The 23098-nt window shown below is 36.5% G+C and overlaps 4 protein-coding genes across 8 annotated transcripts; 2 read left to right on the top strand and 2 right to left on the bottom strand.

Moving 5' to 3' along the window:
- The first annotated feature begins 2749 nt into the window (after nt 1-2749).
- LOC111781807 (E3 ubiquitin-protein ligase WAVH1) lies at nt 2750-5524 on the top strand. Its single transcript, XM_023662513.2, has 2 exons — nt 2750-3163; nt 3262-5524. The coding sequence occupies exons 1-2, from the start codon at nt 2849-2851 to the stop codon at nt 5062-5064; spliced, it is 2118 nt and encodes a 705-aa protein (XP_023518281.2). The 5' UTR covers nt 2750-2848; the 3' UTR covers nt 5065-5524.
- A 2371-nt stretch (nt 5525-7895) lies between these two features.
- Nucleotides 7896-11722, bottom strand: LOC111781478 (protein RMD5 homolog). 2 transcript variants are annotated; one of them, XM_023662093.2, is made up of 2 exons: nt 11612-11722; nt 7896-9251 (listed from the first exon to the last, which is right to left on the bottom strand). In XM_023662093.2, exon 2 carries the CDS (start codon nt 9234-9236, stop codon nt 8070-8072), a length of 1167 nt encoding a protein of 388 aa, XP_023517861.1. In that variant the 5' UTR covers nt 9237-9251; nt 11612-11722; the 3' UTR covers nt 7896-8069. The 2 variants fall into 2 exon arrangements, with proteins under 2 accessions (XP_023517861.1, XP_023517860.1); XM_023662092.2 differs by having other exon boundaries at nt 11582-11710.
- A 674-nt stretch (nt 11723-12396) lies between these two features.
- LOC111781070 (Aldolase-type TIM barrel family protein) lies at nt 12397-17439 on the bottom strand. 4 transcript variants are annotated; one of them, XR_002812944.2, is made up of 10 exons: nt 17258-17437; nt 16874-16979; nt 16193-16331; nt 14623-14731; nt 14371-14507; nt 13437-13573; nt 13181-13287; nt 12900-13027; nt 12590-12730; nt 12397-12475 (listed from the first exon to the last, which is right to left on the bottom strand). XR_002812944.2 is itself a non-coding variant. In XM_023661479.2 (9 exons), exons 1-9 carry the CDS (start codon nt 17300-17302, stop codon nt 12661-12663), a joined length of 906 nt encoding a protein of 301 aa, XP_023517247.2. In that variant the 5' UTR covers nt 17303-17438; the 3' UTR covers nt 12397-12660. The 4 variants fall into 4 exon arrangements, 2 of the variants coding, with proteins under 2 accessions (XP_023517247.2, XP_023517246.2); XR_002812945.2 differs by having other exon boundaries at nt 12397-12730; nt 13176-13287; nt 17258-17439; XM_023661479.2 differs by having other exon boundaries at nt 12397-12730; nt 14371-14435; nt 17258-17438.
- Nucleotides 17440-18646: 1207 nt separating this feature from the next.
- Nucleotides 18647-21567, top strand: LOC111781678 (phosphoenolpyruvate carboxykinase (ATP) 1-like). The gene is made up of 10 exons (XM_023662364.2): nt 18647-18923; nt 18998-19176; nt 19263-19416; nt 19539-19724; nt 19801-20099; nt 20172-20345; nt 20428-20493; nt 20559-20737; nt 20816-21154; nt 21231-21567. The coding sequence occupies exons 1-10, from the start codon at nt 18718-18720 to the stop codon at nt 21372-21374; spliced, it is 1926 nt and encodes a 641-aa protein (XP_023518132.2). The 5' UTR covers nt 18647-18717; the 3' UTR covers nt 21375-21567.
- Nucleotides 21568-23098: the final 1531 nt, after the last annotated feature.

Here is a 23098-nt window from a genome sequence, read left to right as displayed (position 1 = left end):
TAATAAATTAATTTAATTTTTGTTCCTCTTTTTCGTAAAATCTTTTGTTGTTGAAATAATTATAAAAAATGAATTGAATAAATAGATAAATTTTTTGAAATGTAACGTGACAAATTTGTAGGGACGTTAAAAAAAAAAAAAAAAAAAAAAAAAAAAAAGATGAGAGCATTGATTGATTGATAGGAGGGACGTGGACACGGAATTTCCATCAATCACGTGCTGCCCCAATTTCACGTTGAGTGCAAATAATTGAACTCTAAACCCTGCCCGTTGCCCTTTTTTCTCATTTATTATTGATTTACCCTAAAAACCCCAAAAAGAAAAATAAATAATTGCTTTCAATTAAAAATATGTTAAACTATAAAATTTGTAAAACATGGAGAAAATGAGTTAATAATTTATTAGGCTTTAGTTTTAACTTTTAATGCCAAACTCAAATAGGCATTTAAAGAAGTACTTCATTTTTTTACGGTACAATTACTGTTACAAGTACGGGTTTCAGTCTATTATTAGAAGAGGACAACTGCTAGCTCCCTGTTTTTTTTTATAGTTAAATTATCAATAAATAAATAAATATATATATATATATTAATATTCAATACGATTTTAATTTTTTCTAAAATTAATGGAGGTTGATTTAAGCTTCATTTTATCTCATTTGTTCACATATAGGTCTCAATTTACTCGATTAAACTAAAGTTATTAATAATAAAGAGTTAATTAGGTTAAATATGTAATTTCGTTCTCATTGTTTATATAATTTATAAATTACATGATATTTTAACTATTTTTTTCGTATGAAATTATAATTTCGATAAATACCAATATTCTTCCATTAAATAATGATCACATATTAACAAAATTAATAAATTTTGGATGGAGAATAATGTAATAATAATAATTTATGAAATTTAACGTAATAACCTAACCATGAAAATTAAACCAACACTTAAATTAGTGAATGAAACAAAAAAATTGATGAAATGAATGTTTGAAAGGCAAGCTAAGAGCTCGCTGTCAATCCGTACGCACGAGTTCATCTCATGCATGGATTAAAAGTGTAATCATTAGAGAGAGAGAAAAAGGCAGATCCCAACAGACGCCACGTCATTTACCCACAGCCGGTAACCGGTAACCGGTCACTCTCTGGAAACACAATCAAACCGCGAGGTGAGGATCCACACGAACCCCATTTCCCAATATTAACACAAACCCTAATTATTTTCCACTAATTACCCTCGCTTTTTTATTTATTTATATATTTTTTTACCGTCACCCACCGACCCGTTTACCGTCCGTTCCGTTACTAGTGGATCGTGGGTAATTATCTTCTTGAACTCCGTAATACTCTAAGATCCACGGCTGCGATTTCATCTCCTCCAAATTTAAATAAATAAATAAATAAAAGAAAAAGGGTTTTATAGAAATAAAAAATAAAAAAAGTAAGGTATAAGAAGGGTTTTGCTACCAATAATGGGACAGCAATAAGTACTCCATGTTACCCCCCACAAATTTTAATCAAACCCATTCTCTTTCTCTCTCTACTCGTAAATTTTAATGCATATATATTTTATTTACTTAGTAACTAATTAAATTCTTATAAAATGGAATAATTGAATTGGATTGGAATGAATAATTCATATAAATGTGGACACACACAGAGAGAGAGAGAGAGAGGCGTCAACTCAATAATGGCGGATTCACATTAATGCTTCACCTAAGTTTGCAATACCCCATTACTGAAGCCACCACAAATATATATATATATATATATGATATAATAAAATAATATATTGGAAAGTGGCTTGAAAATCAAGCTATTTTGTTTAATAAACATTGTGGATCTCTATCAATTTATTTTAAAAGAAATTGAGGTTTTGGGGTTTAATAATAATAAGTCAAAATTGGGAAATTGACGAATATCTCTCTTTCATATTTTATAATTAATGAGCATTGGAGTTTGGAAATCATGTGAACTCAATCCAATGAGTCAACATCCCCCCTAAACTCTACCAAATTGCTTCTATTTCATTTTTATGACTAACATTTTTGCTTTTTTAAATTAGTAATTAATTTTTTGTTTTACCAAATGGTTTTTTTTTTCTTTTTTAATTTTAAAAAAGTTGTCATTATCTTTTTAAAAGAACAATTAAAAACGGTATAAAACCAAAAAAAGCCAAAAAGTTGTGTAAAATCAATAATTAAAGAGGGAAGCAGCAAACTCAAAAAAGCCAAAAATAAATTATGAATGGAAAACAAAATCTGGAAGATCTCATCAAATTAATGAACTTAAACGTGCAATATAATGGGCTTTTTTTTATTTTTTATTTATTTTTAATTTCGTGTCTTTTAAAGTAATTTTAAAAAATTATGTAACCAGATTTATTCTTATCGTTCATAATAGGGAAAAAAAAGTTGCATCAAATGTCAAATCAAACTATTTCCTAAAGTTTAATTATATTTAATATATATATATATATATTACTGCAAACTAAAATGGGTATAAATTATAATATGTTAATTATTTAATATAATACTAAATAACAATTAGAACCGAGCGCGTTGACCTGTAATAATAGGCGGTAACCGGCAGAGTTTGGAGAGAGAGAGAGAGAGAGAGAGTTTGAATTTGGAAGCAACAGTGTGGGCTTTTGATTGCAGGGCCTCTCCTTTGATTGCAGCATCGGCGACTTAGAACATATAGAGAAATCACAGAACAAGAAATATAATATGCTATCCATTTTCTTCTTCTTCTTCGTCTTCTTCTTTGCAACAACCTTTCTGCAATTTCTTCTACCTTCTTAGTTTGTTCTTCAGCTTTTCTCTGGATTCTGTTTCTTCGCTTACAATGACGGGTTGGAGAAGAGCGTTTTGCACTTCCATTCCTAAGCATACGGACACCAATGAAGCCCAAACCCCACGAATCACCACCTCTAAATTTGGGTTTTTCTCTAACCCATCAACGCCTCGCTCGCAGCCGGAGCCGCCGGGCCTCGGTCTCCGCTGCAGAACCTCTGTTGCTACTGATTCTGCAGATTCATCCACGCCCAATCTTAACCAGAAGAAAAGCAGTGGCTCCAGATTCTTTCAGTTTTCGAACCCTTCTTCGCCCAAATCCCCTTCTAGTTTCTCCTTCGTTAAAGCTGGATTGCGGCTGTCTAAGGTAATTCACCTGTTCTGTATCTCTCTGATATGCTCTGTTCTTAGGGTTCGATGAAATTGTGTCTAATTCACTCAACTTCTCTCGCTTTCATTTTGCAGAGTAGGTGTGGAATCTGCTTGCAAAGCGTGAAAAGAGGACAAGGAACCGCCATTTTCACGTCGGAATGCTCCCACTCGTTTCACTTTCCTTGCATCTCTGCGCACATCAAGAAGCATCGGACTGTGGCTTGTCCTGTTTGCAGCTCCCTATGGAACGATGCTCCGTTGCTTGATAATCAGAACCCTCGGAATCAATCAATCCACACGGAGAAGACGAGAGGAGTCCAACCGATCAAAGTCGGAGAGATGAAATCGAAGCCGCTGAAAGTTTACAACGATGACGAGCCTTTGATGTCCCCAACTTCCGGTGGTCGATTCAATCCAATACCGGAATCGGACGAAAACGAAGACGATGAAGAGCAGGATAGCGCAGTTGAGTTTCAAGGTTTCTTTGCTAAATCTGCACTATTAGCGTCTCCGAGATTACGTAACATTGTGAAAAATGTAGAAGTGAGTTTATTGCCTGAGGCGGCGGTGGTCGCAGCCGGTCGGAGCTATGAGACCTATGCGGTGGTATTGAAGGTGAAGGCGCCGGCAAGATCCGTAACGACGTCGTCTTCGCCGACCAATCGGAACCTTCGTCCGCCGATTGATTTGGTAACCGTTTTAGATGTTAGTGCGAGCGCGAACAGCGTCAAACTCCAGATGGTTAAACGCACCATGCGGTTGATTCTTTCTTCGCTAAGTTGCTCGGATCGCCTCTCGATTGTGGCGTTCTCTTCCAGTTCCAAACGGTTGTTGTCTCTACGGAGAATGACATCCAGTGGCCGCCTATCGGCGCGTCGAATCGTCGATTTGCTCTGCGAAGTTGGCCAAGGAGCGTGTGTTAACGACGCAATCAAGAAGGCAGCGAAAGTTCTCGAAGATAGGCGTGAGAGGAATCCCGCCGCCAGTATCATCCTCATTTCCGACGGACAAGATGACCTTGTCGGAGCTTCTTACTCCGGCAATAGCAAACGATCGGCTCCGGTCGTGTGCTCCACGCGCTTCTCGCACCTTGAGATTCCCGTTCACGCCATTTCCTTCGGTGATGGCCCCGCGCCGCCGGAAGACGCGTTGGCAAAATGTGTTAGCGGCTTGTTGAGCGTGGTGGTACAAGATCTCAGACTCCAACTCGGGTTCGTATCCGGTTCATCTCCGGCCGAGATTGCAGCGGTCTATTCCCTCTCCACTCGCCCGACAGCTCTCGAACCCGGTTCAATCCGGATCGGGGATCTCGCTTCTGAAGAAGTCCGAGAAATGCTAGTGGAATTGAAAGTGCCAGTTTCGTCGCTAGGGTCTTGCCCCTTATTGTCCGTACGATCCACGTTCAGGGACACGTCATCACAATCTCAAGGCCTTATTTGTTCTAAACAAGTAATCCCAGTACCCAGGCCGCGGGCCGTCCGATCATCCGGCTCCAACATCGAACGGTTGAGGAATCTCCACGTCACGATCCGAGCTGTAGCGGAATCGCAGCGGTTGATGGAACACCATGATTTCTCGTCAGCTCAACACTTGCTGTCATCGGCTCGAGCCTTGCTTATGAAACAATCCGGCTCCACATCAGCTAGCGAATACTTAAAAGGCTTGGACGCCGAGTCAGCCGCACTGAGCCGCCGAAAACAGGTACATATGCAAAGCCAAAGGCAGAACCAGAACATCATGGGAGGACGAGATGGAAGCCGAGTAGACGAAAAGTATGAGCCACTTACGCCGACATCGGCTTGGCGTGCCGCCGAAAGACTAGCTAAAGTAGCGATTATGAGGAAGTCGATGAACAGAGTCAGCGATTTGCACGGCTTCGAAGATGCCAGATTTTAATTCAAAATCAAAACAATAATAAAAAAATCATAAATCATTCTTGGAAATAAAAAAATAATAAAAAAAAATTATGATTGGACTAGTGGGAATGGGCCCGGGCCTAGAATATGGACAAGAGTACAAGACGGCTTGGCCCTTTTCCCTCTTTTTTTTTTATTTAATTTTTTTCCTTTTCTTTTTATTTCTTTTTTTATTTTTATTTTGGGCATTGGCAGAGGAAAGGAGCAGTAAAGTGGGAGTAAAAAAGGGGACCAACAAAGAAGAGAGAGGTGATGGATTGAGTTACCAGAAGAAATTGCATTATTTTGAAACCAAAGTGTATCGAAAAAACTCAGGCTGCCCCATTCTGTTTGTTTCTTCCTCCTTACAATATTCCCCATCGTTTCTCTCTCCCTCTCCTATGGAGGAGTCTTGTAAAAATTTGAAGATATGATAAAAAGCTATTATATTATCAAATGAACTTCCAGCATCTCAAGTTTTGTACGTTTGTTTGGAAACTTGAAGAACTCTTTCCTTGAAACTGGATTTGTTTTCGGAGCATTTAAGAATTTGGGATTAGTTGGAAGGGTGATGAGAAGGGTTTATATTAATCAAAAAGGGTATTTGCTTGGCATAATAATGAAGCAAAGCAAAGTATTTGCTTACACTATACAGCATTTGGATTTGGAAGTGATTGATATGATATTGTCTAAAGGCATATCATATATATGAATGGATTGATATTTGGATATCAATATCTTGGCCTCACTATCTCACATGTGGCGCACTACCATTTCTTTAATCTGTCAAATGTCAAAAAAGAAGAAAAGGAAACACACTCTGGATAGCCTCAAACATCATCAGTAGAGAGAGAAGAAGTAGAAGAAAATGAAAGTGCTGTATCTAAATCTGTTTCACATCTTTCAGAAGAGACCGAAAGAGGGATTTGAGACCAAAATACAATATAAAAGCTGATCCCCTTCTTTTCTGGAGTCTTCATTTCTTTTCCCCTGTCAAACCCAACCATTTTTCTTGATTTTTACTACCCATTACTTAAATAACATGTATATATATAAACTTAACAAAGACTTGCTATGGGATAAGTGAAATGGACAGGAGTACAGAACAAGGCAAATAAACTATTCCCCATCCCTATTATTAAAAGTTGATTCAGAAAATTAATTATTTCCATCTCCAACTCGACCATATTTCAAATGGAAATTCACCATGGTCGGGAAAGGACTTACCTATAGTTGGGTTAGTAAGAGCTTTCTGCTACAAATATGAGAAATACACAAAAGGAGGGGAAAAAAAGCCAGATTTTTAGGGATGGCATTAGCCTGTTAGGTCGAGAGGGGAGTTTTGATCTTCAAGGTACAACCCCACAAGTTTATAGGGATGATATGAGCCTGTTCGAGGAGAAAAATAATGAATCAGTAAGGTCTAAGGCTCTTGGTCTACGACTTCAATAGCCAGATTAAACTGCAAGCATTATTATAAGAAAGAATCTTCGTACTATTATAGGCTTAGAGATGAATAAATTCTAGAGAAAGATTCCCACTCCACCGTCAAAAACATTCCCAGTCCCACTTTTTAAACAAATCACAGGGAGGGACTGAATATCTTTGATATCAAGGCCAGCACAAAACTCAACACATAATGGGGAAAAAAAATGCCTTTTCAACGGCTCTTCAAAACTAAAAAAAGGAGGGAAGGTAAGAAAAGGATTGGGCTGAGAGGGGAGGCTTTTCTAAGCTTTCATTTCCTGAGGGTTTCTTTACTGCGCTTTTTGGAGGGCAATGACCTCCTCCTTAATTTGCGCAGACTTTTGGAACCAATTATGATGAGTGGTTTAAGCTGCTTTGCTTTAGTTTTGATAATGCATTGGCTGAAGGAGCATGAATCATGTCTGTGAATAATTCAATAATAAGAGTAGTGTGTGTGTGGGTATCGACATCCCCCTTAGTGCTCACTGCCCATTCTATTTATACAAATAAAAAATGGGGAGAGTGCTCCATCATCATCATCCCTACGTCTGTGGGCGCAGACAAGGTCTCCATTTTATGAGACACAATAAGATGAGAAGATGTAAAAGTTGGTAATCAGGAAGTAAATTTTACTCCGAGTATTTCATTTTTTTCTTCCAATTTTCATGTGTCCTACCTCTATGGTATGTCACATGAATCATTCTGTTCAGAATATACAATAGTAGAGGAACAAGTAACATCATTGGCTATAGATTTCAAAGAAATGTATGAACTTTTCAATATACACAGGTAAGAGAAGAATGATCGGTTTGACATAACTTTCAAAACAGTGGCAATTGGTTTTAGACTTTTGGTTGGTAAGAACCTATAAAAGTTTAAAAAAGTACTCCAAAACATTACTAGAAGATAAGCTCTTTCTTCAAAAGTATTGATAAAAAAAATTCCTTCACTTGAAAGTACTATTATGAACTCACCTTCAATATTCTCCTCGGATGTGTTCTGCTTGGAATAGTGGGGTTTATTGGGAGCATGGATCTGTAATGGTCTAACCTCAAATCCACCATCGCCATCGTCAAGGCCGAATGATTATGAAATTAGGCCCATGGCCAAACCAACACCTGAAGAAAAGGCCACAAAAACACCCAAGAGCTGATATATAAATGTCTCAATTGATAAAAATCTAATTATCTAAGATTAGTGCTCATGCTTCCCTGATCTCAATTATACTTTGTAAGAAAGAAAAATGGAGAAAATATATTTATTTGATAGGAGATGAGCTCCAGAAGCAGCTAAGCAAACTCCCATGCTGTAAATCTACCAAACTTAAAAGATGTCTGTGGAGTGAGTTGCTCTAAATTCCCAACATGTAGAAAGAATATGTATTTACAACCAATACAGCAACAAACAGTACACAACTGACCATCATTTCCCCCCATTTCACACCCCCTTTGTTACACCATACAACTAAATCCAGCAAATATCGGTTCAGTTGAAGAGAGGAAGTTTCATACAACATTAACCATGACTTTTGTGTATGTGTCAAAAGTACAATTGCCTACACCGTGTAGCATCGATGTCTGTTGGACAATACGGGCACTTAAACGATTTTGTGCTGTTTTTAGACATCTTCATGATAGACTGCTTACAGAGGACATGTCCACACAGCATCAACATTGGTGGATTTTCTTCAGTTGACTGTTCCTTTGACACCGGACAAACAAAGATGGAATGGAACTGAAATTCTCTGCCCAACTCCACCGGCACAGGCAACTGCTTCATAGATTGCCATTCCTGTTTCTTCCCAGCCATGACATTCATAAATTTCAAGAGGGGAGGCAAGCCCTGGACCCCTGCTGCAACTGTTACGCCCAATGGGCTCTCGTAGGACTGACCAAGAAAATTGCAGAACTGTCTTATAAGCTCCTCAGCAACTTTTTCCCAATTGGTTACTGACAATAATTGTGATTGGGAATATGGGGAGCAATCAAGCCTTCCAGTCCACAAGAGGCAAGCCATAAGCTTCTGAAGTTCAGCCAGGTGGTTTGATGCAAGAGGGGCCAGGTACGTCCTAGCATACTTCAAAGCGTCATGTCTATCTCCATTCTGTAGAATCTCCATGAACTGCATGCTATGAAGTTTGAGCAAAAGATCTGAACCACATTCATTAAGTTTATTTGAGTTATTCAGTGCCCAGTTCAGAGCTGGGTCTAGATTCCGGGACTTCATGGCTTCAAGGATCTGATACATTTCCTGAAATGGAGATCTCATCGAGGCAGCAGATTCTGATTCGCCAGCCTCACTAATAAAGCAGTCACCAAGTTCAAACATACCCTGACGATAGAAATGACTAGCAATAATCTGGTTAACAGTATGCCTATCAAAATCAACATTTCTATAAGCTTTCGATATATCTGGATTGAAAGATTTCTCAACAAGCTTTGGATACTTGGTCAGAGCGGTATTCAACTCCTTCTGCGTGCTTTCAAGCTGAGTGAGTGGGGCAATATCTTTTAATTTAGTTTTGAGTTCAGAAAAAACCGACTTCAGATCAACTGGACATTCAGGATTATCAGCCAACTGTATTTTTTGTAGCACCTGCTCCAGTTCCAGATGAATTTGATCAACTACTTCATGACTTTTGGAAGAAGATAATTTCTGCTTCTTCGTCACACGATCAAATGCATCTTTAATGCTGTCCAACTCCATTTCTTATACTAATACCTGCAAAGAAATTCCCATGTCAAACAAATTCGCTCAAGATCACAAATATTATTACCAAAAAAATTGGAGCAGAAAGATATCAAGAAGCTAAAAAAGCCAGAGACAAAAATGTCAAGAAATACTAATAGAAAGGAAAGGAGGGAAAAGAGAAAACATACAATATGCCATTAATTTATTACAGAGTTCTACTAAGGAAAGAGAAGATGAGACTCTAAAGTAGAATCATTTACCTACTTTTTAGCTGAAAATCCAAATAAGTAATAGGAGAAAATCCAGTAGATTGTAATAGACCAAAATGTTTTCACCGCTTCAGTTTCCCATATTATTTATTTTAGTAAGAGTAGGGGTTCCACAACCCTACTACCTTCAAGGGAGGTTGTGAATGCCTAATTTGTTCAGCTCGGCTAAGTGGACAGTTTTCCACTTTAATAGACCAATGAGCTCCCAAGTTATTAGGATTCAACTGAGTTATGTACTAACTGAATAAAATAAAAAAAGGTAAAGAACCCAAACCTACAGATCACTGGTCATCAAGAGCAAATATAAATATAAATAGCTAAAAGAGCTCAAATACAAGTCTTTCTCTTTGCCACTTTATTAGACTTACAGCTACAAAATAACATCTAAAAATCCGAAAGTTAAAGACGTAACATCACTATCCCACTCCCATTTGCCACACCATTCAAATCACTGCCCTCTAAATCTTCCTCTTGGGTCTCATCACCATTTTTCTACCAAATCTATTAGAGAGAAGGAGAATCAAGTAAGAGACAAATGAAGAACATGAACTAACAGTATTGATTTTCCTTTTCTTGACTCAATTTAACCCTAGTTTAACAACAAATGGTGTAATAAAGCAATAATTGTGAACAATGTGAGGCACCACACCTACAGCCAGGAACAAAAGAGCATAGTTTGCTCAGGCGTTATAAAATAGCGATCAAGACATACTGGGGTTCTTTACTTGCTATGCATTTAATTCAAAAACTTGGACCAATGAGCTCCCAAAATATCTAAACCCAACGGTATTTGCATGTTGTTTGAAGCCAAAATTAAATAAAGAATCTAAATCTACAGGACAATAGTCATGAAAAACAACTCTAAATAAAAATACTTATTAGGCTTCTTTTGAAAAGCTTGAAGTTCAAACACTTCTGCAGAATATGCATTACTACAGAGATCCTTTTCCAATATTGGGAAAAAAACTATATTTTCAATTTTCAATTAAGTAAAAGCCAACTGCACATAGAAAATAATATAGACGATCATTTGCTTAAGACAACAGAAGTAGCAGAGCTGACTGAAGTCTATCCAGTGTCAATCACTTTTAACATTTTTTTTTTCCCGAGAGTCAATCACTTCTATCTGAAAGATACACTTCAAACACCAGATTAACAATAGATGAGGAGATAAGTGATGGAAAAAGGGAAGGGAATATAAATCAATTTTCATTCTCAACCACAGTTTTGTTAAGGACCGATTTGGCAGTGGCACAAAATCTTCTGCAACAAGCTTAATGCATAAACAAGATCAAGTAATTGGGAGCCCAAGTGATGGTGAGACCAAATTACAGATGAGGAAAAACAATGTAATTGTACAGAATATATTAATCGATAATGAAGAGCCGTCACAAAAATTGTAAACTGCATGAATGTGGTATTTGAAGATAAAATACCCTCGCGAAGTGTGTTTACTAAAACTATTAAAATGAAATTTGTACCGTGAAAGTTCAACCATCCGCAACACTGGATAAAAAGAAAATTAAATGGTAGAAACTGCTCCCTTCAAAATTTATAACGAAAGAAAAAGATACCGATGTCAAATACAATCTATCAGTCGATAATTACCTAGCGATTGAACAGTAGGTTGAACACAGAAACTACTAACATATGCACTAGACGATATCCAAAGTAAGACGATATAAGCCGGGGAAAAGAACTTCAAGGATAATGAACTAACTAGCACAACCCCAAAAATTAGGGAACAAAAGAAAACAAAACACTCAAAGCCAAAAAACACAAAAATCTATAATTCGCACTCCAAAAGAAGTTCCCAACATCTGTAATCACCTCGAAATCTTGATAAAGATATGTTCTTATGAAACCGAAACAAGTAAACATATAAAAAAAACAAAACTCAAAGACAAGAAATTGAAGGATTGGAATCAAGGCAAAGAAGAGATGCGAATCTGAAAATAGAAAGCGAGAGCAAATCGATTCAGATAGGTAAAGAAATTTATCCCGAAAAGAACATGAATCTCGATTCAACAGAAATGCAAGAACATATAAAAATTAGATCTGAATATAGTATGAGGAAAATGAAGGGCATACATAGATCAGCAAGAAGAGGAGAGAAGAAACCTTGGTAGGAAGCAAGGACCCGAATGAGAGGGATTTTTCCCTTTCCGTTTCCGTATATAGCTTTTATATAAAATTGAAGAAAATACGGATAATTATGTTTTATTTATTTAAATAATTAATCGGCCCTGACGATTGTATACATTATAAAGATTCTTCCAACAAAATAAATCTCAACTTGTCGTTATCTTTTTATTTATATGCAATTAGATTATTAGTCTTCTAATAATTCATATTTTTTTAATAAAAATTTCCCTGATTTTTATTTTACTTAAAATTTTAAAAATCAAGTAATATTATTGAAGTCGTGATTTTTTTTCCTTACTTACAGTCATACAACATTGCTTTCGATCTTTATTTAACTTTTTTGAAACTATTTTCAAATGTATTTTCTCGTCCACGTCTTCTAAAACATTTCTTGCAAACGCGACTCGAGGTTCGAGCATACGCCGACGTTATCCGCAAAGTCTGAATTTCTCACGGACAACTTATTTGTTGGATTAGAACAAATGTCGCAGAATTATTATCCTACTACCGCGCAAGTGAAATTAGAGCTGCTTGTCACAATTATTAGATGAGTGCTCGCTCCATGGACAAATTAGAAGGTTGTAATGGTAATTAGATAGAAAATTTGGCAAACTTATGGTATGGGTCGTGTCAATTTGGTCAAATGTTTATGAGTAAAATGAATTCATGATTCGTATTTTTAACCCATTGATTGATTGAATGATTGGTATTGAAATCAACGAACTGGATGAATTTGGCAACAATAAGCCAAAGCTTTCACCTTGGAACATCCTAGAACCATAAATACGCATTCCAGAAAAGCAAATAAAGCCAGGCATCATCTGCGGCAGCTTAATAACTCTGTGTTTTTAACACGACAAGAATGAAAGGGTAAGAAATATGTTAGTATTGAGCTGCTGTAGAGCACATCCAACTTCTCCATAACTAATAAAACGGGTTTAACTGAGAGAGTACCGAGGTTGTTCATTTCTCAGTTTCCATGTCGAAGCAATGAGCAGCGTCTCTGATCCGACCTACGAACGATGTCATCTACTTCCATCGAACAAACGCTTCTCTTGAACAAATTGATTGTACTTTTCCTCACCATAAAGTTTCCTATATATCATACATAGAATAAAAGATGGCATGATTAGCTTCCAACTAGCGTGCTATATCAGTTCAAATGCAATTAAAATTAAAATGATCATGAAGAACGTCTAGCATCCCACAAGATGGCACTATTAATTATAAATTAACAGCAAAAAAAGAAAGAAAAAAAACTTACGCTAGATCTGCCAATGTATCAGATTTTATCACGGCCTTTCCTTCTGGCAGTTCAAGGCAAGAATAATGCATTATCATTTCTTTTAGCGTGTGCTTTGTACTTTTGATATCATTGTCCCACAAGATGCTCTGAGTTCAACACAACAAATCAGTCGCTTCAAATTCAGTTCGTGAATGTGTGTCTGCATCTATATATTCTTACAAGGGCAGTGTACAGCTCTACAGCATCAACTCTAATTGATTCATTGACTAAATGTACTGCGTACATGATATGTACCTCACCTTTCTAACATATTCTCTTTTCACCTCTTCCCATGGTAATTTGCCATCTGCAGAGAAGATTGAAGCGTTCCAAAGCGCTCCTCGAGCAACCATTACTGACGAAGCACCTTGAGCAATACCAAATTGTTTTAATATATAAAGCAAGAGATCATGAATGAACCATATTCAAAATTATTTTGATTATAATCAACCCATTCACTAAAGAGAAATTCAGGCATCATCAAGATATCCATAAAACAGTGCCTTTTGAGCAAACCTGTAGCAACTTTGATATGGTGAAAATCTTCGTACTCAAAGATATCACCGTTCGCAATAACCGGGACAGACAATGCTGCCACGACATCTGCAATCTCACTCCACTTAGCTGGATCTCTGGGCCTATCTGCAACTCTTCTGCAAGTTATCGAGCACGACTACAAAAACATATTAAAATAAAATGAAAACAAAGAGCACATACAAAACTTACAGAAGTATCACTTGGAACTAAAAGGTCTGATGAAATACAACTCGGTATTTTTTATTTTTTATTTTTCCTTTTGTCTTTCTAACTGATGTAATACAATTCAGTGTCAACCCAAAATGATACCAACTGCCTCCTTTACTTATAAACAAGCGGCCTCTCACAGTAGTCTGCCCTCTGAGCATGCTTGGTAGCACATATTCTGCTTCCTAGAAATCTCTCAAACCTACCATCCCCTTATGAAAAAAAACTGTAAGCCTTAAAATGCAAGATACTCGTCCAAATTACTACCCTCCTTAAAGCATGAAATTATATCTAATAGTTTCTAGCTAATGAACGTCCACAAAATTACATCTAAATAACTAGCTAGTGAACGGACATATGACATATCTGCTTCTACCGTTTGAGACTTTCTTTCATTGTTCTGTACAACAGAATTCAATCTTTTAAGGTTGATACATATTTATCACCTCCACTCTCAGATAGCATGTTTAAGAAAACGTCAACAATGTCAGTGTGGGCTTAAAATGAAATGACCATGTTAACTTTGAGAACAATGCAGTAACATAGACGACCAAACCAATCCAATTTTACCAAGAAAGGGAAAAAGGATCAATTTGCATGAGAAGAACCATTCTCAATCGATTCCAGAAAGCATAAAGTTCTTGAAGAAGTTCGCTAGTCCATGATAGTATTAAATAGAAGAAAACTGCAGAAACCAGAAGATCACCTTCCATGAACAGCAAGAGCTGAAACGCCAGTAGTCTCTATTCGCCTAGCTAACTCCACTGTATCCTGAGATGAATTTAAAAGTCGAATCTTACAGGTAATTGGAATGTCCAAGTTCCTCCTCAATGTTGTCAAAATCTAAATTAAAAAAACATACAAATAAAAGGAGAATAGGTAAGTAACATGTTACAAATATAGAAGAGAGAGAATAATTTAGAAAACTATATCATTCGTAACGATAAGAATTGCATACATCATGAATAAGGTCTGGCTTCTTCAACAGTGCAGCACCCATGCCCCCACTGATGGAAAATGACTTAGGGCAGCCCATATTGATATCTATTGCAGCAACGTCTTGACACCTAAAAAGGAAAATTCTCCACCACTTATACAAATATAGCTTCATTAGAAAAAGAAACATTCTTCTCTAACTAAAGACCTAATTCTTTCATATCATAAAAAATGGTAATTAAATCAGCTTGAAATAACTAAGGTCCAGTTTGACACAATTTTATTTCTGGTTTTCTGTATTTTGAAAATTACGAGCGTCTCCTCGCGAGTTTTTGGTAAGTTTTTCACCTTCTTTAACAACACATTTGATTTCTAGACAAAATTTCGAAAGCAAAATAAAGCTTTTTAAAACTACTTTATTTTTCGTTTCCAAAATTTGGGTTGGAACTTTACAAGTATATGTGAAAACAGTGTTTACAAGTTTAATTTTCAAAATCAGAAAACCAAACAAAATGATTATCAAATAGGGCCTAAAGAAAGGAAATACTTCCACAACAATATAGTACAAAGATGACACATGACTTATAATAAGTAAACCAAGCAAAGCAATAAACCAGAGAACGCTAAAGTACAAATAGCCTGCACCAAAAACCTAGCAATATAATGCAACAGCTCACAGAAATCAACTTTCAATTACTAAGAGAACATTTAAAAGCATCAATAAATAACCCTTTCTTACAGTCAAATTGAATAGTACAAATAGCCTGCACCAAAAACCTAGCAATATAATGCAACAGCTCACAGAAATCAACTTTCAATTACTAAGAGAACATTTAAAAGCATCAATAAATAACCCTTTCTTACAGTCAAATTGAATAGGAACTCTCTCTTAATTTGCCAAAATTTTGTACCAGAGGTTCAATCTGTCATAATAGCAACCACTGGATGTTGCTTTGGCAGACGAACTGAACAAGTTTGGCTAAACCTTAACTAAAAGCCTATAGCCGAGGGAAAGACAATGAAAACAAACAGTTTCTAGGAACAAAAACCTATCATACTGTTTATTCACACAAAATAGACCATTTACCCACATCCAATCTTGAGTAGCGATCTATGCCTAATCAATTAATAGGTTTCATTTTGTAAGAAATCGGACTGAAAATTTCTTAATTGTTCCCAATTAGTATCTAATCAAAACCTACAATGAAAGAGAATAGGAAATAATCAACTTAGCCAATAGAATCTCATGAAGTTATCACGAGCATCACATTAAATGAATAAAAAAAGAGAACTAGCGACTAAAAAATAAGTTCTATCCATAACTGAGCCTGTTAAGAAAGAAAAATCATGTCCATCCCGTTAATTGAAGAACTTTTAAAAAAAAATACTAAAATTACTACCAAAATTTAGTTCGATCTATAACAGAGCCTATTAATAAAGACACTTAGTTGCAGGATAAAAAAAATGATTACAAATTTGTGCAAAGTAAGGAACAGGCAGGCTGGGACTTGATACTCGCAGGATCATAAAAGCATCAAACTTGCAAGAATTAGGCTGTATAATCAAAGAAAAATTGGGAGTAACGAACTTACACTAGTTGAGCAGCACTTAAAGCCCTCACAGCATTAGAAGTACCCATTTGAAAAACAACTTGATTTTTTTCTAGGCTGCAAGTCCTGAAAACAACATTGTCCGTCCCCTTTTCTACGAAATCGACTGCACCAACGTGCTCTAGATGACAAAGAGAAGTATCAGAAGTCTTATAATTGGTGAATAAAAGGGAAAAGGCTATGCTTATTGTGACCTTCATTTTCTCAGCCACTTACCAAGCACAACATTTTTTCTTCTAATTGAAGTCGTATTTATAGAAGAAAGGTAAAAATTCCAACATATTGTTTGGGCTTTGGATAAATAATTGAAAAGATGGATAAATGATAGTGTCCAACAAATACATTCATAAATATCAATAGAGAATGAGAAAAGGCCTGGATTTCTCCCAATTTCGAAGTTATGGTTGAAGTCAACACATCACTTTACGGATCAAAGTTCCATTTTAGTGCCCCCTAACATAAAGGCGAGTTTTTCTAGGTGGGTGCATTTCCGCTGCCTGTGTTCATTTTTGTGTCCGTTCGTATCGCAAAGCTTTTCTTAGTGAAAAAGACTTCATACGAACATAGTAACACTTGTATTTCATGACTTTTGCACTTAGTGAGAAAGTACAATTGAAAACCAATACCTTAAAAAACTTCAACAATAGAGAGGAGGAAAAGTACCATTTATTCTACGCTCGCATTTGATCATCTTATGGTCAATAATTTCCTCTCCATAGGTGATGTCTGCACCGTAATGTGCAGCTAATAATCTAAACGGCAAAGTCCCCTGAAAACAAGAAGGACCAATCACAAAGGACTACACGATTAAGATTTAATTGGCGGGAATTTTGCAAGAAATAACTACGATTGAAATATATACTGATAAAGCAAGCAGAGGAACCTAAACAATACGAACTAAGCTAAATCCCATAACATAGCTTGACATCTAAACCGAAACAATCGAGCGAGAATTTTGCAAGAAATAACTCCTAAGATTAAGAGAGATACTCGACTAACTAACAAGAACAGCTCAAGCAGTGGATACAATAATTTCGTCGAACTTACTACGCGAACCATGGGAGCAAGGACGAGCTTGTTCTCGTAATCCATCTTAACCGTGAGCGGTCGGACCAGAAAATCAAGCAACTATTTCTACGTCTTCTCCTCCGGCTAACCGTAGGCCGGAAAACTGAAATGTAGAACAGAGTTCACAATGGGCTGGACTCTGACCTGGGCTTTCGGTCTATTTGTTCACTCTCTTTTAAATCTCTATGTCATTACTTGTAACTATGCCAAGCCTACTACGGGACATTTTATTTTTTGGGCTTACTTTTCATATTTCCTCTCATCTTTAAAAGAAATTTTCACGAACTTATAAAAACTATTTCGTTCTCTTTCTCAACCGGATGGAATTCCACCTTGTACCTTTCTCCAATCCTCGCTGGCACATGTTCCATGCCCGGCTTGAAAATCATTTCTAATGGCTCAAGCCTAGTGCAAGCATATATTGTCTTCTTTAAAATTTTCCCTCAAAGTTTTTAATATACGGTTGTGAGAGAGTTTCACACTCTTATAAATAATGTTTCGTTCTCCTCCCCTCGTTTCTTTCTCCAATCAACGTGGGATCTCACAATCCACCTCGAGCCTTTCTCCAATCCTCGCTGGCACATTGCCCCATGCCTAACTCTGATATCATTTGTAACGGCTGAAGCCTAGTGCAAGCATATATTGTCTTCTTTAAAATTTCCCCTCAAGATTTTTAATACATTAGTGGGAGAGAAATTCACACTCTTATAAATAATATTTCGCTCTCCTCCCCAATCAATGTAGAATCTCACAATTCACCCAGGAAACAACGTTCTCACCGGTACTCATTTCTCTCTCCTGATATCTCACATATTAATTACACATTCTTAATATTTTATATAACTATCCATATTCCAATTTCTAAAGTTTTAAGTTTTCTAATATTTTGGAGTAATAATCAAAATATCAATATTTAAAAAAAAATTAATAAAAGACTAAATTAACCAACTATTTTTTTTAGTGAAAGAAATTCAATCCTTTAATGTGATAGTATAGATTTATACGACTCTAACAATTTTAATTTATGAATTCTTAAAACGTGTGTTATATTGTATCTAAACTCTTTAAGAATTTAATAAGTATTGTCATATTTGACGACAAAAAAGAAAAAAAAAATGTCTATTTGAAATAAAAAGGGCTGAAAGTAAGTAAGTAAATAAATAATTGTCGGGTCAACATGAAAAATTCTGCATCTTCCCAACAATCAGGTGGGTTGACCTTATTTGGCAAAAGACCAAAGGAAGAGATTACAATGATTCCGAGACCACCGGATCCTACATTCCCAAAATCCTAACTTTAGGCCCACCCGTGTATGTCGCACGTGTCTTCGTCCCTAGTTAGGCCTTTAAAAAGGCATCCATCCGCACGACACTAATCACGCATTCATCAAACTTCTTCACTCTTTTCAAAGCCTCTAAACAACTGTTCGTAGCAACGAGATGGCCGATAAGAAGATGGCGAACGGGAGCGGGAATGAAGTTTGCCACGACGACAGCTCGTCGCCGATCAAGGCTCAAACCATCGACGAACTTCACTGCCTGCAGAAGAAGCGATCGTCACCCAGTACTCCGATCGACTCGTCTCCCGGCGGCGTCTCTGCGCTTTCCGAAGAAGATCGCCAAAGGCAACAGCTCCAGTCAATCAGGTACGGAAAAAACCACGATTTGTTTTGCCGTATGATAATATCATTATTTTAATATTTATTTGGTTGGAATCCAGTGCTTCGTTAGCATCGTTGACAAGAGAAACCGGGCCGAATGTGGTTAAAGGAGACCCGGCCCGGAAAACCGGAAGCTCCAAGGTTGCACACATGGCGCAGCATCAACTCGTACCCACCATTAATATCAGCGACAGCTCTATGAAATTCACACACGTGCTTTATAACCTCTCCCCTGCAGGTTTTTAAATCGATATTTAAATATTTTATTATACTGTATGAAATGACGTCATAGTTAAGGTGAGCGTAAACGGTGTCGTTTTACAGAGTTGTACGAGCAGGCCATAAGGCATGAGAAAGGGTCGTTTATGACATCCACCGGAGCATTGGCGACGCTGTCGGGAGCGAAGACCGGTCGGTCTCCGAGAGACAAGCGAGTTGTTAAGGATGAGAATACCACAAAAGAGCTCTGGTGGGGAAAGTAAGTGAAAAAACGACGTCGTCGCAAACCCATGAGAACTTATGCTTAAAGTGGACAATATCATACCATTGTGGAGAGTCGTGTTCGTCTAACAATGATCTCTTATTTGTTATGGGTTGCAGGGGATCTCCAAACATTGAAATGGATGAGCACACTTTCATGGTCAACAGAGAGAGAGCCGTCGATTACTTGAACTCTCTCGACAAGGTCTTTGTCAACGACCAATTCTTGAATTGGGATCCCGAGAACAGAATCAAAGTTCGAATTGTCTCTGCCAGGGCTTACCACTCGCTCTTTATGCACAACATGTAAGTAAATTAGGAATCACTAATTTTCACAATAGTATAATATTATCCACTTTAAGCATAAATTTTTTTATCGCAGGTGCATTCGACCAACTGACGCAGAGTTGGCGAACTTTGGGCGACCAGATTTCACTATATACAATGCGGGGCAGTTCCCATGCAACCGTTTCACTCATTACATGACGTCGTCAACCAGTATAGATATGAATCTAGCAAGGAAGGAAATGGTGATCCTTGGAACCCAATACGCCGGTGAGATGAAGAAAGGGTTGTTTAGTCTCATGCATTATCTCATGCCCAAGCGAGAGATTCTCTCCTTGCATTCTGGGTGCAATATGGGCAAAAACGGCGACGTAGCCCTCTTCTTTGGATTATCGGGTATGCCATAACGTGTTAAGCCTCCTAACACCTCAATCCATCAACTTTTTAACGTTAATGTGTTTGTTTTAGGGACGGGAAAGACTACTTTATCTACAGATCACAACCGATATTTAATTGGCGATGACGAACATTGTTGGACTAACACCGGCGTATCGAACATCGAAGGAGGTTGCTATGCTAAATGCATTGACCTTTCTCGTGAGAAAGAACCCGATATTTGGAACGCCATTAAATTCGGAACCGGTAATAATAATAATAATAATAATAATTTTTAAAGTATATTAATCTTGGTGATTAACCTCGCTAAAATTACTTGGATTGACAGTATTGGAGAATGTAGTGTTCGAAGAGCACACTAGAGAGGTTGACTATTCGGACAATTCAGTTACAGGTATAAATGAATTAGACGTTAATTAAATTAATTTTATTATTAATTATTTAATGTTTTTTATACAGAGAACACCCGAGCAGCGTATCCAATCGAGTACATACCGAACGCTAAGATACCATGCGTGGGGCCGCACCCAAAGAACGTTATATTATTGGCTTGCGACGCATTTGGTGTTCTTCCCCCCGTGAGCAAGCTCAATTTGGCTCAAACCATGTACCATTTCATCAGTGGATACACTGCATTGGTAAAAAAAAAAACACTTTTTTTACGGTGTGACTTCGTTTTTTTTACTGTTGGAATTGAGTGAAATTGGAAATTATAGGTGGCTGGAACAGAAGACGGCATAAAAGAACCACAAGCGACATTCTCGGCTTGTTTTGGCGCGGCTTTCATAATGATGCATCCGACCAAGTACGCCGCCATGCTCGCCGACAAGATGCGGAAGCACGGGGCCACTGGCTGGCTCGTCAACACTGGCTGGTCCGGCGGCCGATATGGCTCCGGTAGCCGTATTAAGCTTTCTTACACCAGAAAAATCATCGACGCTATTCATTCCGGCGAGCTCCTGAAAGCCCAGTTCCGTAAAACTGAAGTTTTTGGACTTGAAATCCCCAACGCCATTGAAGGAGTTCCGTCGGAGATTTTGGACCCAATGAACACCGTAAGAAAAGTGGCATTCAATTACGCTATAGGTAGTGAAAAATTTATCGCTGATTTTGATTTTGGGGTTTTTGCAGTGGTCGGACAAGGGTGCGTATAAAGAAACGCTACAGAAACTGGCGACTCTGTTCAAGAACAATTTTGAGACATTTACGAATTACAAGATTGGCACAGACAATACTCTGACAGAGGAAATCCTTGCTGCTGGTCCCAAATTTTAATATATATTATATATATATATAAAGCTGTTGCTGACGTGGAAAATGAATAATTTATTAATGTATTTTCATTTTTGGTTCTTCCAATTTTGTTTAGGACGCTGTTTTGCTTCTGTTTCCATTTGTATTCCAGAGGCAAAGAGTTAGGAAATCAGGGAGACATATTTAATGCAATTTCTAAAGAATTGTTTTCTTCTTTGGCTTCTTCTTCTAATTATTACTGTCTTCACTGTAATCAGAGGAATCGATCAAATGGGTAAAAATAAATTAAATCCAATACCATAAAAAACGTGTCTTGGACATATAATTTGATCCATAAATATGTAATTCTAGTCTTAATCAAGTTTAGTCCCAACCACAATTCTAGTTAATGAGGTATGATAAAAACTTTTAATTCTTGTGTCCAAACTCTTCTATAATCAATGCTAACTGTTTTGTGTAAGAGTATATTTGTCTAGAATTTAATTTTTAAAGTTGTTATGAATAATTAAATTAGTAATAAAGAAATTAATAAAAATGAATCACCGTGTTTGTGGCAAAGGTTATGAACAATTTTCAATACGATAATATTATTTTATGTAATTGAAATTTGACTTTTTTAAAATTGTTTATATTATATTTGAACTAATGTGATCGAATTCAATAGAATGTCTAATGACGTATTTATAGTACTTTTTATTGATGTAAAAAAATTCATAAATAGTGACGTTTTTTTTTGTATGAAAATTTTATATAGCATTAAAATTACAAATTAAAAAAAGTATGACTCATTATAGCATAAAACAATGCTAGAAAATAGCTAGAAATTTAAATACATCTACATATTTTTAAATACAGTGAAATATCAATAACAACCTATAGGGTACGTTGGTGAAGAAACAAGATGGAAGAATTCGACCAAAAAAAAAAAAAAAAAAAAAAGAAAAAGAGAATATATATATATAAACAAAAATAATTATTTACTAAAGACAAATTTAAAACTTCAATAAATAAATTCAAAATTAATGATTTAAATTTTGAGAAATGATTTAAAATTGTTTATCAAGAAAAATTAAAAGGAGTGCATTTGGTTATTTTTGTTTGAATGCTAACTTGAAATAATAATTAAAAAAAAAAAACAAAATTTAAATATGATATTAAATAAAAATACAAAGACTAATTTGCTCCCAAGTTCTATGAAAAAAGTTGATATTTTAATTAGAAAAACGCGTTGATTTGAAATTATCTTGCAATAACAAACAATGAAATTCACTTGAAACATTTGATTTTACAACCAATCAAATCTAAATTTTATTTTTTAATTAACCAAAACTAATTTATAAATTTAAACATAGCTGTTTATGTGGGAGGGCAAATTGAGTTGAGGGCAAATTAGTAAACTCAAATACATTTGTATAAAGAAAAGTAATCTATAATTAATTAACTTTCGAAAGAAGTTAAGATAACAAGGATAATTTTGGGCCGAGCGTGAAAGCAATCCTCGTAAATGGGCCGAGCGTGAGGTCCAAATGCTTATACATTTGGGCCAACCAATTGGCCCAATAAGACGCACGTACAGAACAGCGTGCCGCGTAACCTAAACGCGGATTAGCAAACAGCGAGAGAGAGGGAGAAAAATGGAAGTAAAGCGCGCAAAAACTAAAATTACGCGGAAAACGATGAATTATTGGACGAAGTTAAATAAGGAAAAAAAGGGAGGGATTCCTTTTTGGCTTTAATAATGAATC

Source organism: Cucurbita pepo, chromosome 19, assembly GCF_057944985.1.
Source record: "Cucurbita pepo subsp. pepo isolate OVF chromosome 19, ASM5794498v1, whole genome shotgun sequence".
Taxonomy (NCBI): domain Eukaryota; kingdom Viridiplantae; phylum Streptophyta; class Magnoliopsida; order Cucurbitales; family Cucurbitaceae; genus Cucurbita; species Cucurbita pepo.
Note: the sequence above shows the minus strand (reverse complement) of the source record. Positions and strands in the feature narration are given on the sequence as shown.